Source organism: Spermophilus citellus (assembly GCF_964194105.1).
Source record: "Spermophilus citellus genome assembly, chromosome: 7".
Lineage (NCBI taxonomy): Eukaryota > Metazoa > Chordata > Mammalia > Rodentia > Sciuridae > Spermophilus > Spermophilus citellus.
Window position 1 is genome coordinate 51,349,032 of NC_138188.1, and position 15,967 is coordinate 51,364,998.

Consider the following 15,967-nt stretch of genomic DNA (forward strand, 5'->3'; position numbering starts at 1 on the left):
CTTACTTCCCACCATGGCACATGTAGCAATTCATTTCTAAGGGAATAATAGGAATAGCTTGATAGTACGAAGGCAACATTGGGGGATCAGTAATGTCAGTGCCTCTGTATGTATTGAAGATTTAGGGGACTCTAGGTTACAGGTTTGAATAGTGAAGGGGCTTAATACTTTTTTTGGTGTTTATATATCAGGCACTGTACTTTATCACTTTTATTATTATTATGCCAATTGCTACTATAAAAGTATCAATCACTCAAATAAGATAAAGCACCAGAAGATTTATAACCTTGTGTAAGGCCACACAGATAGTCAGAGGCAGAGCCGCAACATCACTTTTGTGTAACTCCAGAGCTTGTGCTCCACCCCCGTCATTCCATCTTAGATGCCTTCTTTAGGTAAATTCTGAGAGGTTTGGGGGTTGAAGTGTAGGTTTGTTTTTCTTTATCTCTATCTGGCATGCTTCTCAGAACTCAGTGGAAGGAAGGATTCTTACAGATGTGCCCTCTGTTTTCATCAGTCACTACAGCTTGTTAGAGTTATTGTAGCACTAGATTGACACACAGTATACTTGAATGCAGATTCTGGATCTGCCATTTGCTGTAATTATAACTGAGCAGAATTAAATAGTTGTCTAGTATGGGTCTATAGGTCTCTTAACGTACTATCTGATTTTCTCAGGGTCACTAATTAAACTTCTTAGACTAACAGACCTAAATGTGAATCAAAAGGTATTGGGTTTGGTAATTTGTATTTTATGAGCTCCCCAGGGGATCCTTATATGCAATTAGGTTTGGAAAGTTTCTGTTTTTAAAATATGAATCTATTTGTTATTTTCAGCTCACCTTAAAGTTAACTTTTGTTTTAGAGCAAACTTAAAATTCAAGGTAAAAGTTTCTTTAGTATTTTTTATTTTGACTGCTAAAGGTTTGTCTGGAGGTTTATATACTCCAGTAGAGAAGAATAATTATTATCTGACTTGTCAAGTTTCATTTAATGAACACCTCCCCAAAATTGATATTTTTATATTTTTTCTGGAAATTATAGTAAAAATGTTCTTTAGGACCCTTTTATAAATCCTCATTATAAAAAGCTTCAGATATTCAGATGTTAGTTAGAACCAGAGACTTTAAAAAATGTGAAAATGTTGAAGATTCTTTTTATTTCAGATACGTTCCAGAACAGAAAGAACAGAGATCCCAATTTAAGAGGGGTTTCATGCAAGGACATGTAAATAGACAAGAAAAAGAAGAAAAAGAAGCAATCTATAAAGAACGATGGCCAGATTACATCAGGGAACTGCGAAGAAGGTGAGTTTATGTTATTTGAAGGTGAGGCCACTGTGGCTGAATCGCTGAACAAAATGTCAAGTAGTCTTTTTATTTTTGCATGCTTGAAAGTTTTGTGAATTTCATTCCAGCTAAGCAATGCCAGTTTAACTTTTAAATGCTATTTATTGTTTCAGCATGTTTCTGTTGATGATTTTTTTGTTGTTGTTTATAGATTAAGTTAATTTTTATAGTACATTAAACCACAGGAAACTATCAAGTACTTCATGACACTCTTTTTAACTTTGATAGGTATTCTGCAAGTACTGTAGATGTTATAGAAATGATGGATGATGATAAAGTTGATCTGAATTTGATTGCTGCCCTTATTCGGTACATTGTTTTGGAAGAAGAGGTTAGTTTTGTTTATTTTTTTCTTCAAGTGGCACCATTTTAATTTTATTACCATTAAAACCGTGAAAAGAATAATTTTCTAAATGCTTTCAAAAAATACATTTGTAGAAGCAAATGGATCAGGGAAGGGATGAAGGAAAGGAAAGGTACTGGTGAATGAGTTTAATCAAATTATGTGCATACATGAAGATGACTGAATGAATTCCATTTTTCTGTATTATAAATTATAAAGCAATGATTAATAGAAAAAAAAAGTCCCAGATGTAGTTAGCAAAATTTTTTCCCAATAAAAAGACTAGATTTGTTGAAATTGTTTTGACACTAGAAATAATCTCAAAATATCAAAGAATTTGGGAATTTGACCTATCTAAAGAAAAGACTAAACAAATTAAGTCTTTGGATTATAAATCATATTTCTAAAAGTGATTTTGTAGCTGAACATGGTAATGTACACCCGCAGTTTGGGAGGGTAGGCAGGAGGCCAACCGGGGCCATTTAGAGACTGTGTTAAAATAAAAATGTAAAAGGGCTGGCGATGTAGCTCAGTGGTATGCATCCTGGGTTTAATCCCCAGTACCACAGTTGATCAATCAATAAGATCTTGAATGCTTTTAGATATTAATAAAATTATCCAGAGCTAGTATAATATTTAAGTATGTACAGAATTTTATGGTGTAGCATGTTTTGTTGATGTCATCCTTTGTAATAGTTATTTCTCCTCAACATAGGATGGTGCAATACTGGTCTTTCTACCAGGCTGGGACAACATCAGCACATTACATGATCTCTTGATGTCCCAAGTGATGTTTAAATCAGGTATTATGTTAATATATTTTATAGTAATTTAACAGCAATAGTTGCAACATGTATTTTTTTCCCTTTAACTTAAAGAAGTATTATTTCTGTAGCTTAAGAAACTTGATGATATAAATCTACATTGCTATTATTTTGTTTTTGTTTTTTTAAATAAATTGGGGTCTGAATCTCAAGTGAAGCTTCTGGGCATGTAGTGAAGCTCTTTATCTAGCATTATGAAGAGAATATTTTACCTCTTTTTCTAAATTTACCTAACAAAATTGAGCTCTTAAGTGAGTTAAAATGTTGGTATTGGGGTTTTTAATTTTTTTTTCACCTAGTACAAGTTTGAATAATGATGGGGATCGAGTTAATAACATTTATTGGTGAAATTTGAAAGGATCACTCCAGCTTTTGAGCATTCTTTAAGAATTTGAGGGAAATGCTCATTGTCACAAAGTAAATTAACAAAATAAAATGTCAACTAGATTCTGCTAGAGTACTCAAAAAGCAAAAATTCTAGAAAACTAAGTTGATCTGATTATTATGTAGAAATGTAAATTAAATATTATGTGATTCAGTATCTGAATTCATTATTTCATGTTTGATGAGTTTTTATCTCTTTATAAAAAAGTTCAATTTACTTTTTTAATTTTCAGATAAGTTTATTATTATACCTTTGCATTCGCTGATGCCTACAGTAAACCAGACACAGGTATGTTGTTAAATTTAGTTTTTCTTTGTCTTTCCAACTATACAAGTTTTAACTGCTTGTTGTGTGTTTTCTTTTTTTTTTTTTTTTTTTTTTTTTAAGGAACATTTTTAAATAGTAATCCATTATAACAAATACTTCCTTGAGAACCTTTGCAAATAAGTTTTCAGGGGATGTTTGCACAAAAAGTTGAACAACAGAAGGTAATCCACAAATCACATTAGTTCTGTCAACATTAGGCAAAAGTTTAAAGAATTGGTTTACCTAACTTGTTGGGTTTCCTGAATAAAAGAAAAAGATATGTGAATGTCACTAAAAAAAACAACCTAGAAAACAGTTCTCTGTGACATAATACAGCTTGATGTTTGAGATGTTCATTTAACACTATATATTAGCAGGCATGGGAGTTCCTTTGTTGTCAGTGACATATGATGAATCTTAGCTCTGTCAGATACAAAGGTTTCCCTAATTAGAATGAACTCTTCATTCTCAAAGGAAAGGCAATTTTCTGGATTACAGTGTTTCAGGCCATAGGAGAAAGAAATTGATCAGAAAAATCTATCTTGTTTCCCTCTACTTTTTCCACTCTTCTTTTTGTAGGAAAATATTAAGACTCTTTAAATACTCTATTTGTGGGTACCTTAGCTCTGATTAAGATTCAGCTAGCTGAATTAGATACAGGTATATGGGTGAGGGAAGAAAGGTGGGAAGCATTAACTCCTGATATCAAAGACTGGATGGAAGAGTACCAATGTGGCTATACCTCTTTGACCTCTGAATTTAGTAAAGAATGTATTTCGTTGCTGGAGAATATGTGATAAGAAATGACATTTGCTCTATTGATTATTATATAAGTATATGCAGTACAGCCAGTACTGCTTGACACCTGTCTGTCTGATCCGTTGGTAGCATTGTCAAGGACAGTATTATTTTTATGAGTCAGTTTTGAAGAGGAGTTTTTATTCCAATCTACTCTCAAACTGATACACAGTGTTATAGCCAGCTGACATCCAGTCTGATGAGTTAGGCATCTGTCTCCTGGTCCCATGTTCTTACCTATTGCTTATCTTATAGTTCTTACCCTTAAACTGTACTTCTCTTCCTCTGCTTCACGCCCTCAGGCTTTTGTGTTATAGGGAAATCCCTGTTGTCTCCCTCTCACCCTTCAGGAACTCTGTCCCGTCTCACTTAAATAAACCCTCTTTTATGTTCAAGATATTTTTATATACATATAAAGCACATTTTATTTGCAATGCTTTTTTAGTGTTTGCAATGCTGTTTTTGATAAAATTACATCTGTGGGAACTGATTTACTAAGAGAAGAATTTTGTAGTATTGAAAATGAAGGATACTTTATAAATATGTCTATGGATACATATCATCTAACCAACACAGTGTTAAGAGTGAACAGTAGCTAAAGTAATAGTGTAATATAAAGTAGTCTACTTTTGGGATTTTGATGTATGTATTTTTACAGGTATTTAAAAGAACTCCTCCTGGTGTTCGGAAGATAGTAATTGCTACCAACATTGCTGAGACTAGGTAAAGAGAGTTTAAATATCACTATTGATGACATGAATTATTAATAAACCTAGTCTTGTTTTCTCTACCAGATTTTTGTAATTACTTAAAAATATTTTCTTTTTAACTTAGTCATAGTGGTAAGCATAGCTTTATTTTGTTTTATTTATAATACCTGTCATTTTTTAGCTCTCTCATTAAAATAGCTGTTTAAGTGATATCCTTTTCAGACCTTTTATAACAAAGCATGGGAGCTGAGATAAATTTAGGTCTTTTTGCCTCTTCCCGCGTTGGGTAATGTTATTATTTGGTATTAGGTGTTATTACATACAGGCTTTAAAATTGCTTATGTTCTCTTGGAGGTACTAATATACAGTTTGGTTGCTGGAACATTTTACCTATAGCAACTGATACCAAGTCATGGCACTTGGTGCCCATAGAGCTCGGTATGAAAAGGCCAGAAAAGCTATGAAGTATGGTTTTGAGCCAGTAGGAATTGCCACTCATGCTGCCCACTATTAGGGGCTCGATCTTGTGGTGTTGGTAAGTTTGAGAAGATTGGTGGAAATCCTGAGCTGCAAAGTACAACTTGATCTAGTAACCCTATTTGGTAGGGCAAAGTGGCACATGCTTGTAATCCAAGCAGCTCAAGAGTCTGAGGCAGGAGGATTGTAAGTTCAAACCCAGTCTCAGCCACTTAGCAAGGCCTTAAGCAACTTACTGAGACCCTGTCTCAAAATAAAAACCAGCTGGAGATGTGGTTCAGTAGTTATACACCTCTGTTCAATACTTGATACAAAAAAAGAAAAAATTGTAGGTCTTTTATAGATTAATAGAGCATTTGAAAAAAAACAAAAAAAAATAGAGCATTTGATGTCTGATAATTTGTTTTATTTTCCAAACAGCATTACCATAGATGACGTAGTTTATGTGATAGATGGAGGAAAAATTAAAGAGACACACTTTGACACTCAGAACAACATCAGCACAATGTCTGCTGAGTGGGTTAGTAAAGCTAATGCCAAACAGAGGAAAGGTCGAGCTGGAAGGTAAGATGGGACTTCATTCAAAGCCTTTAGAAAATATAGTTTTTGTGTAGCAAAATGTGTTGTGATTTAAAATATTTATTGGGAGAGTCACCTTTCATATTACTTTGAACTTACTATGACATTTTTTTTTTTGTCTCTCCTTGTTTATTTTCCCATTCCCCTCACAACCTCTTATATGTAATTTTGTATAGCAATGAGGGTCTCCCTTCATTTCCATGAAATTTCCCTTTTCTCTCCCTTTCCCTCCCATCTCATGTCTCTGTTTAATGTTAATCTTTTCTTCCTGCTCTTCCTCCCTGCTCTGTTCTTAGTTGCTCTCATTATATCAAAGAAGACATTTGGTATTTGTTTTTTAGGGATTGGCTAGCTTCACTAAGCATAATCTGCTCTAGTGCCATCCATTTCCCTGCAAATTCCATGATTTTGTCATTTTTTAGTGCTGCGTAATATTCCATGGTGTATAAATGCCACATTTTTTTATCCATTCATCTATTGAAGGGCATCTGGGTTGGTTCCACAGTCTAGCAATTGTGAATTGTGCTGCTATGAACATCGATGTGGCAGTATCCCTGTAGCATGCTCTTTTAAGGTCTTCAGGGAATAGTCCGAGAAGGGCAATAGTAGGGTCAAATGGTGGTTCCATTCCCAGCTTTCCCAGGAATCTCCATACTGCTTTCCAAATTGGCTGCACCAATTTGCAGTCCCACCAGCAATGTACAAGTGTACCCTTTTCTCCACATCCTCACCAGCACTTGTTGTTGTTTGACTTCATAGTGGCTGCCAATCTTACTGGAGTGAGATGGTATCTTAGGGTGGTTTTGATTTGCATTTCTCTGACTGCTAGAGATGGTGAGCATTTTTTCATGTACTTGTTGATTGATTGTATATCCTCCTCTGAGAAGTGTCTGTTCAGGTCCTTGGCCCATTTGTTGATTGGGTTATTTGTTATCTTATTGTCTAATTTTTTTGAGTTCTTTGTATACTCTGGATATTAGGGCTCTGTCTGAAGTGTGTGGAGTAAAAATTTGTTCCCAGGATGTAGGCTCCCTATTTACTTCTCTTATTGTTTCTCTTGATGAGAAAAAACTTTTTAGTTTAAGTAAGTCCCATTTGTTGATTTTTGTTATTAACTCTTGTGCTATGGGTGTCCTATTAAGGAATTTGGAGCCCGACCCCACAATATGTAGATCGGAGCCAACTTTTTCTTCTATCAGACGCAGAGTCTCTGATTTGATATCAAGCTCCTTGATCCATTTTGAGTTAACTTTTGTGCATGGCGAGAGAAAGGGATTCAGTTTCATTTTGTTGCATATGGATTTCCAGTTTTACCAACACCATTTGTTGAAGATGCTATCCTTCCTCCATTGCATGCTTTTAGCCCCTTTATCAAATATAAGATAGTTGTAACTTTGTGGATTAGTCTCTGTGTCCTCTATTCTATACCATTGGTCCACCCGCCTGTTTTGGTACCAGTATCATGCTGTTTTTGTCACTATTGCTCTGTAATATAGTTTGAAATCTGGTATCGCTATACCGCCTGATTCACACTTCCTGCTTAGAATTGCTTTTGCTATTCTGGGTCTTTTATTTTTCCGTATGAATTTCATGATTGCTTTATCTATTTCTACAAGAAATGCCGTTGGGATTTTGATTGGCATTGCATTAAACCTATAGAGAACTTTTGGTAATATCGCCATTTTGATAATGTTAATTCTGCCTATCCATGAACAGGGTATATTTTTCCATCTTCTAAGATCTTCTTCTACTTCTCTCTTTAGGGTTCTGTAGTTTTCATTGTATAAATCTTTCACGTCTTTTGTTAGGTTGATTCCCAAGTATTTTATTTTTTTTTGAGGATATTGTGAATGGAGTGTTTTTCCTCATTTCCGTTTCAGAAGTTTTGTTGCTGATATACAGGAATGCCTTGATTTATGTGTGTTGATTTTATATCCTGCCACTTTGCTGAATTCATTTATTAGTTCTAGTAGTTTTTTTGTAGACCATTTTGGGTCTTCTAGGTATAGAATCATGTCGTCCGCAAATAGTGATAATTTAAGTTCTTCTTTTCCTATTTTTATGCCTTTAATTTCTTTCATCTGTCTAATTGCTCTGGCCAGTGTTTCGAGAACTATATTGAATAGAAGTGGTGATAGAGGGCATCCCTGTCTTGTTCCAGATTTTAGAGGGAATGCCTTTAACTTTTGTCCATTCAGAATGATGCTAGCCTGAGGCTTAGCATAGATAGCTTTTACAATGTCAAGGTAAGTTCCTGTTATCCCTAGTTTTTCTAATGTTTTGAACATAAAGGGATGCTGTACTTTGTCGAATGCTTTCTCTGCGTCTATCGAGATGATCATATGGTTCTTATCTTTAAGTCTATTGATGTGGTGAATAACATTTATTGATTTTCATATATTGAACCAGCCTTGCATCCCAGGGATGAATCCTACTTGATCATGGTGCACAATTTTTTTGATGTGTTTTTGTATTCGATTCGCCAGAATTTTATTGAGGATTTTTGCATCTTGGTTCATCAGAGATATTGGTCTGTAGTTTTCTTTCTTTGAGGTGTCTTTGTCTGGTTTCGGAATCAGGGTGATGTTGGCCTCGTAGAATGAATTTGGAAGAGCTCCCTCTTTTTCTATTTCCTGAAATAACTTGAAAAGTATTGGTATTAATTCTTCTTTAAAGGTTTTGTTAAACTCCGCTGTATACCCATCCGGTCCTGGGCTTTTCTTGGTTGGTAGTCTTTTGATGGCTTCTTCAATTTCATCCATTGATATTGGTCTGTTCAAATTGTGTGTATCCTCCTGACTCAGTCTGGGCAAATCATATGACTTAAGGAATTTATCGATGTCTTCACTATCTTCTATTTTATTGGAATATAGGTTTTCAAAATAATTTCTAATTGTCTTCTGTATTTCTGTAGCATCTGTTGTGATATTGCCTTTTTATCCCGTATGTTAGTAATTTGAGTTCTCTCTCTTCTTCTCTTCGTTAGCATGGCTAAAGGTCTGTCGATCTTATTTATTTTTTCGAAGAACCAACTTTTAGTTTTGTTAATTTTTTCAATAGTTTCTTTTGTTTCAATTTCATTGATTTCCACTCTGATTTTAATTATTTCTTGCCTTCTGTTATATTTGCTGTTGTTTTGCTCTTCCTTTTGTAGGGCTTTGAGATGAAGTGTGAGCTCATTTATTTGTTGGTTTTTTCTTTTTTTGAGGAATGACCTCCAGGCTATGAATTTCCCTCTTAAAACTACTTTCATTGTGTCCCATAGATTCCGATATGTTGTGTCTGTATTTTCATATATCTCTAAGAATTTTTTTATTTCCTCCTTTATGTCTTCTGTAACCTATTGATCATTCAGTAACATTGTTCATTTTCCATGTGATATAGGATTTTCCCTTCCTTCTTTTATCATTGATTTCCAGTTTCATTCCATTATGATCAGATAAAATGCATGGTATTATCTCCACCCCTTTATATTTACTGAGGGTTGCCCTATGGCATAATATGTGGTCTATTTTTGAGAAGGATCCATGTGCTGCAGAGAAAAAAGTATATCCATTTGATGATAGTTGATATATTCTATATATGTCAGTTAAGTCTAGGTTATTGATTGTGGTATTGAGTTCTATAGTTTCTTTATTCAACTTTTGTTTGGAGGATCTGTCCAATGGTGAGAGAGGTGTGTTGAAGTCACCCATAATTATTGTGTTGTGGTCTATTTGATTCTTGAACTTGAGGAGAATTTGTTTTATGAATGTCGCAGCACCATTATTTGGTGCATAAATATTGATAATTGTTATGTCTTGTTGGTGAATGGTTTCTTTTAACAGTATATAATGTCCTTCCTTATCCCTTTTGATTAACTTAGTCTTGAAGTCGATTTTATTGGATATGAGGATGGCCACCCCTGCTTGCTTCCGAGGACCGTGTGTGTGGTATATTTTTTCCCATCCTTTCACCTTCAGCCTGTGTATGTCTTTTCCAATCAGATGTGTCTCCTGGAGGCAGCATATTGTTGGATTTGTTTTTTTAATCCATGTTACCAGCCTATGTCGCTTTATTGGAGAGTTTAAGCCATTAACATTCAGAGTTACTATTGATATATGATTTGTACTTCCAGCCATGTTTGATTATTTATCCTTTTTTAAAAAAAATTTAGTTTGTTTCTCCATGACTATCTTTCCCCTCGCCCTCTTTCTTTACTGAGGCACTTCCCACTGATGGTTTTGGTTATTGTTTTTCATTTCTTCCTCGTGTAGTGTTTTGCTCAAAATGCTTTGCAATGCTGGTTTTCTGGCTGCAAATTCTTTTAACTTTTGTTTATCATGAAAGATTTTTATTTCGTTGTCATACCCGAAGCTTAATTTTGCTGGATATAGAATTCTTGGTTGGCATCCATTGTCTTTCAGTGTTTGAAGTACATTGTTCCATGACCTTCTTGCTTTCAGCGTCTGTGATGAAAAATCCGTTGTTAACCTTATTGGTTTACCCCTGAATGTAATCTGTCTCCTTTCACTTGTAGCTTTTAATATTTTCTCTTTGTTCTGTATATTGGATATCTGCATAACAATGTGTCTTGGCGTTGGTCTACTGTGATTTTGTGTGCTCGGTGTCCTGTATGCATCTTCAATTTGTATATCTGTTTCCTTTTTTTATTTCTGGAAAGTTTTCTGTAATTATTTCGTTCAGCAGGTTACTCATTCCCTTGGTTTGAATCTCTGTACCTTCTTCTATCCCGATGACTTGTATGTTTGGTTTTTTTATGTTATCCCATAACTCTTGGGTGTTTTTCTTGTGATTTTTTACCAGCCTTTCTGAGTTGGCTAGACTCTTTTCAAGATGATATATTTTGTCTTCATTATCTGACGTTCTGGCTTCTACTTGCTCCACTCTGTTAGTGATATTCTCAATTGAGTTTTTAATTTGGTTTATCGTTTCCTTCATTTCTAGAATTATTGTTTGATTATTTTTTATAATCTCTATCTCCTGATAAAGATGCTTAACTTCTTCTTTTATCTGTTTATGTAATTCATTCTCAATGTGTTCTTTCGCTGCTTGAATTTGCTGTCTTGTATCCTCTTTAAGGTTCCATTCCATCTGTCTAAGGTGTTCCTTGAGTTCTTTATATGACCATTTTTCTGATGACTCTAGGTCCTCCTGAACATTTAGGCTGTCCTGCATTGTTTGTACTCCTTTTCTTCCTTGCTTTTTCAAGCTGCTCATGTTACTTCTTGTTCTGTTTGACTGCTGAGTTACTGTTTACTCCTATAAATTTATTTGATGCTTGGGAGGAAAGGTATTAAAGGGAAGGGAAGAAGTCATTAAAGAGAATGAGAGTAAGCAGGTAGAATTCAAGGAAGGGGGAATAAGAAAATTGAAAAGAAATGAAAAGACAAAAGAAGAAAAAATACGAAAAAAAAATAAAAAAAATCGGAAAAAAATTTAAAAAACAACAAGAAAGAAAAATGAAAATGAAAGAAAAAACCCATATCAAAAAAAAGAGAAAAAAAAACTAATAAATGCAGTCTTAGAGTTTGATTAACATCTCTTCCAGTAGGTGGTGCTGTGCCCACCAGGCCAAGTTTCTCCTGTCAATACGCGGGAACCAATCACTGTGCAGCAGCTCCTCCTCCCAGACTGGGCGAGTCTCCAATCCTGAGTGCCTAGGGCCTCCTCTTGTGTCTAGTCACTTCCCCACTTTTCCTCTAGCCAGGCCCCTCTCACCGGTGGCGCTCACCACAATACTGGCTACACGCCAGGTCTGCTGCTCCCGGGAGCCGTGTTTTCATGAATGACTGGGCACACTCTCCCTGTTTGCCATTCCCTCAGACCCTAAGTTTGTAGAGCTTGGGGCTGAGAATCCTCAGCAAATTTTACTTGCCCTCGGGTAGCCACGCCCCCGATAGCTGGTGCAAGAGACCTCAGTTGTCAGCACTGGTGGGAGCGGTAGCCGGGAGTTCCGCGCCGCTGGTCCCGCGCCACGTCTGATTCCCTCAGTCTGGCTATCGCGCTCACGGGAGAGCTGGGAGGGGCCCTTATGACATTATTTTTAAGTGAGAAAATTGTTTTTATTTATAGTTTATTTGGATTTGGAAGATTATCTGCCATGTTTTCTACATTATGAATATTTTACCTGTAATTCTTCAGTCTGTTTAACTAAAATTAATATTTTTTATAATCTTGTTTCCATTCCCTTTTATAAAGTGCATATTAATCATAATAACATCTAGTACTATTTGAGTGTTAGGTCATATGTATTGACTTTGCTTAATACTCACCACAGTGGCATATAATAGGCTATTGTCTCCATTTGTAAGAGCAAGGAAATAAAGATAGAAGTAATGTGTCCAAAGTCATTCAGCTTTTTAAGTAACAGAGCCAGGATTTTATTTCTGGGCACTCTGGCTCCGCATTCTAGGCTCCTAGAATGTTACCAGGAGAAAAACATTAGTTACTAGGAGAAAAACAAGGAAAGTACCTTTTCTGCATTAATGTAGTAGTATACAAAGTAAAAATTTCTCACTCAATGGTGGGATAATTATTTGCCTTGAGAAATAATTGGACTTAGAAATGTGTATTCTGCAATAGTTTTACACTCATTCATGTGTGATAGAATCATTCTGGAGTTGCAGAAGAGAATTTTTCTTTTACTTCTTACAGGAAGAAAAGATATCCATTAATCTTTATATATGGACTATTTAAGAAAAGGAGAGGTAAAAGAAACCTTGTTGACCATTTTATCATCCCAGTGAGATTACTGGAATTTTGTTTTAAATTTGTACTATATCTGTAAAGTTTTGACTCACCTATACTTCATGGATTTTCTCAGTAGAATTTGATTTCCAGTCAGTCAATTAAACGATTATGCAGTTGATGTTGTTTAACCAAAATTATTCCTTTAGCAAAGCCCAATTTCGATAGTTGGCTATTTAGGAGGCCGGAAAACGCCATCCTGTATCGTTCTCAATGGATGTACTCTTAGTTTCTAGTAGGGTCTTTCTCAGACATGTTATATAATGGTGGGTCTAGAAAGACTTGGCAAAAATAACTAAGATTTTTAGATTTTATTTTTATTCTTATAGCAGAAACAGCCTATAGAAATATTTATTCCGTTTGAAAATGTATGCGTTACTGTCATCTCTTCACATTTGTCCTCATCGTTGTCCAAAAATTAGTATACTTTATGTCACTAGTTACAAACATAAAACAAAAAATTCCAGTGCCCCTCTGACAAGTCACTGAATAAAATGTACTTAAAATCTTTAAACACACACACACACACACACACACACACAGGTTAACGTAATACTAGTGTGTGTTAAAAACAAACTTTCAAGGCATAGTTGAGGTTGTACCTCTTGGCCTTGGCTTAAATAGATTGCTGTTACTAAGCATAGTAGTCTGGAATCTATCAGAAATAGAGAACCAAATTATTGGAAGAGGGAACGGAGCCTTAATTTTTTTCTTAAACTGGGACATGGCAGATACTTAAATATGATTAGGAGTTACGAGTTCTAGTTCATTGTAAGGTGACTACGATTCACAGTATCATTACATAGTTTCTGAAGAGCTGGAAGAGAGGCTCTGAGAAGCTTCACACTTGCATTAATGAAAGTGAGATGGAAATGCCAGTTATTTGGTTTGCTCAATATCAACACACTGAATCCCAGAAATATGTATAGTTACTACATATTAAATATTTAAAAGACAGAATAAAGTTAAAAAGTGAAAGACAGGACAAACAATTCAGGACATTGGGATAGAGGATTTAGGATTTTATTCCAAACAGAGAAGAATGAAATTGGATTCATAGAATTGAAATAGTAATTACGTGCTTTATGAGAAGTAGATATTATACTGGCTGCTTTCCCTTCCTCCTTTTATTTGGAGTTCTAAAAGTCATTGATACCTTTTTTTTTTTTTTTTTTTTTTAAGAGTTCAACCTGGGCATTGCTATCACCTGTATAATGGCCTGAGAGCAAGTCTTCTGGATGATTATCAACTACCAGAGATTCTGAGAACACCTTTGGAAGAACTTTGTTTGCAGATAAAGGTAAATTAGGTGGCATAGTTAAGAAACAAAGTGGAGAGTAGTGTTTTTATTTTCAACATCTTGTTTCGAAGATGTTAATATATTAATCTTCAGGAAGGAATTATTACTGTATACTTGTTTTTGGTTGTTTCACCAAATTTCCTTGAGTTGTGTACTAACGAGTTTTAAATCAAGTATTGCTTTGGAGCATGGCTGCCTCTCTGGATCCCCCTTGCCCTCTAAAAGCTCCTTCTATTACTGGGCAGATTATCTCTCTTCATATAAAATTCTCAGAATTTCTGATACAGTGAGTGCTCAATAAATGTTAGCTGCTCTTATAATAGATATCTTTTCCTTGTTATATGTTACTCATCTCTTTTAGCATCTTATTTTACATATTTTGATATAACTAGCCTTATTTTGAAGATAATAATTGACGTGTTGAGATTTTAACGGGCTACTACTTTTCTCACTCACAGAGTTGTTGGTAGAAAGCAGTATATAGGTTTTTAAACATGTTTTAGTAAAATCACACATAATAATTCATTTTGGTAAAATAACTAGTTTGAAAATTGTAAGATTAGTGTTTTGTTTGAGAGATCCATATAGGTAGGAGGACTAAATAATTATGTTGATGTGTGACATATGTTTAATCATATTTTCTTTCCCCAGATTTTAAGACTAGGTGGAATTGCTTATTTTCTGAGTAGGTTAATGGATCCACCTTCAAATGAGGCAGTGTTACTGTCCATAAAACACCTGATGGAACTGGTAAGTTGGGCTTTTTTGTTTGTTTTCTTTCTTTCTTTTTTTTTTTTTTTTAATCTAACTTTGAGTCAGAGTGTCAGAGCAGGTAAGCCAACTAATTATAAAACATTACTGCAGAGTAGACTGGTGGAAGGTGCAGTGTTGACTCTGACTAACCATGTGGCTCTCAGTTTAGTATACATGATGTGAATTAGAAAGTTATAAAATGATACTTTTGTTGTGTTCTTAGGATACTGGGTCCTTTCTACACTTTTTTCCCCCCATTGGAGGCCTGATTTAAAATTGCGTGACATTTTGAAAATTTTCAAGTATGCTCTTTTTGTAGATTCTTGAAATAAACCTCGTTGGTTTATTCTATTATTTCTTATTAATATAATTTGTTATCACATCCAAATAATTTAATGATAGCATGGTCGTTTTATAAAGGCAACTCTTACACGTTTTTTGAAGAAATACTAGCATGTAGTCTTTCTCCAAAATACTAGTCTTCAACCTGTCATTTTACTATTGCTTATTTCTGATTTCATTAGTTACTTTTTGTGAGATTAGTGGTTTGAGAAACCACGTTCAGTTTATTGACCATTGAGTGGGTAGACACTTCTGCAGAGGACCATAGCCAGAGAGGCTCAGGAGTGGCTGCAAGTTAATGCCCAACCTGGGCAGAAGGCCCATAGGGCTAGAGCTGAGACGTCCACTAAACGTGAGGCTGGATGTGCCAGTTTAAATTATGCATTAATTTAGAAAGTCTGTATCTCAGTTCTACTCACACATTTCAAATGCTCAGTAGCATATACAGCAACCATACCGGACAGCACAGAAATAGACATTTCTGTCTTTGCTATAAATTCTCATGGTTAGTGATGGGTTGGAGGCTGGCAAAAAATTGTTTTACATATTTCATAAGTTTTCAGAATCCATTCATGTAGATAATATTTGGTAATTTAAATATATTGGAACCACATAATAGTGCTTAATATAGTACCCTGTTAAACAAAAAAGCACTGATCTCTTGGAATTGGATTAAGTTTAGTGATATTACTAGAATTGAGGAGTAGGTGTGGAGAGCTAGGTGGTTATCAGAGAATCAATAGACAACCAGGGGAATCAGCTGGACTCTGAATCCTGAATGAGATGACTTCCTGTCTCCTGACTGAATAAAAGAGCCTTTTGTAGCTGTTTGTAGGAGGGACTGAGGTCCAGTTTTAAAAGGCTTTATTGTGAAATACAGCATCATGCACATCTAGCAAAAGTGAGCAAAGTTAGATTGTGTACCTTAAGGATGCACCACAAAGTAAGCATGGGCTGGTGCCTGTGTTGAGAAGCAATGGACATCAGTAGTGTGGTACAAGCCACCTTCCTGCTCTCTCCAGTTGCTCCTGTCTCTTAATCCTGAAGCTAA

General features: G+C 35.1%; 1 protein-coding gene across 2 annotated transcripts in view; it reads left to right on the forward strand.

Annotated features, from left to right (window-relative positions):
- DHX36 (DEAH-box helicase 36) overlaps window positions 1-15,967 on the forward strand; it is a 45,902-nt gene that overhangs the window by 16,549 nt on the left and 13,386 nt on the right. For both annotated transcript variants that reach the window (XM_081301443.1, XM_081301444.1), the window contains exons 10-17: window positions 1,167-1,307; window positions 1,578-1,680; window positions 2,408-2,495; window positions 3,134-3,189; window positions 4,664-4,728; window positions 5,613-5,756; window positions 13,704-13,821; window positions 14,473-14,571. In XM_081301443.1, the coding sequence (XP_081157569.1) occupies window positions 1,167-1,307; window positions 1,578-1,680; window positions 2,408-2,495; window positions 3,134-3,189; window positions 4,664-4,728; window positions 5,613-5,756; window positions 13,704-13,821; window positions 14,473-14,571 (814 nt within the window). The remainder of the gene's footprint in view (window positions 1-1,166; window positions 1,308-1,577; window positions 1,681-2,407; window positions 2,496-3,133; window positions 3,190-4,663; window positions 4,729-5,612; window positions 5,757-13,703; window positions 13,822-14,472; window positions 14,572-15,967) is intronic.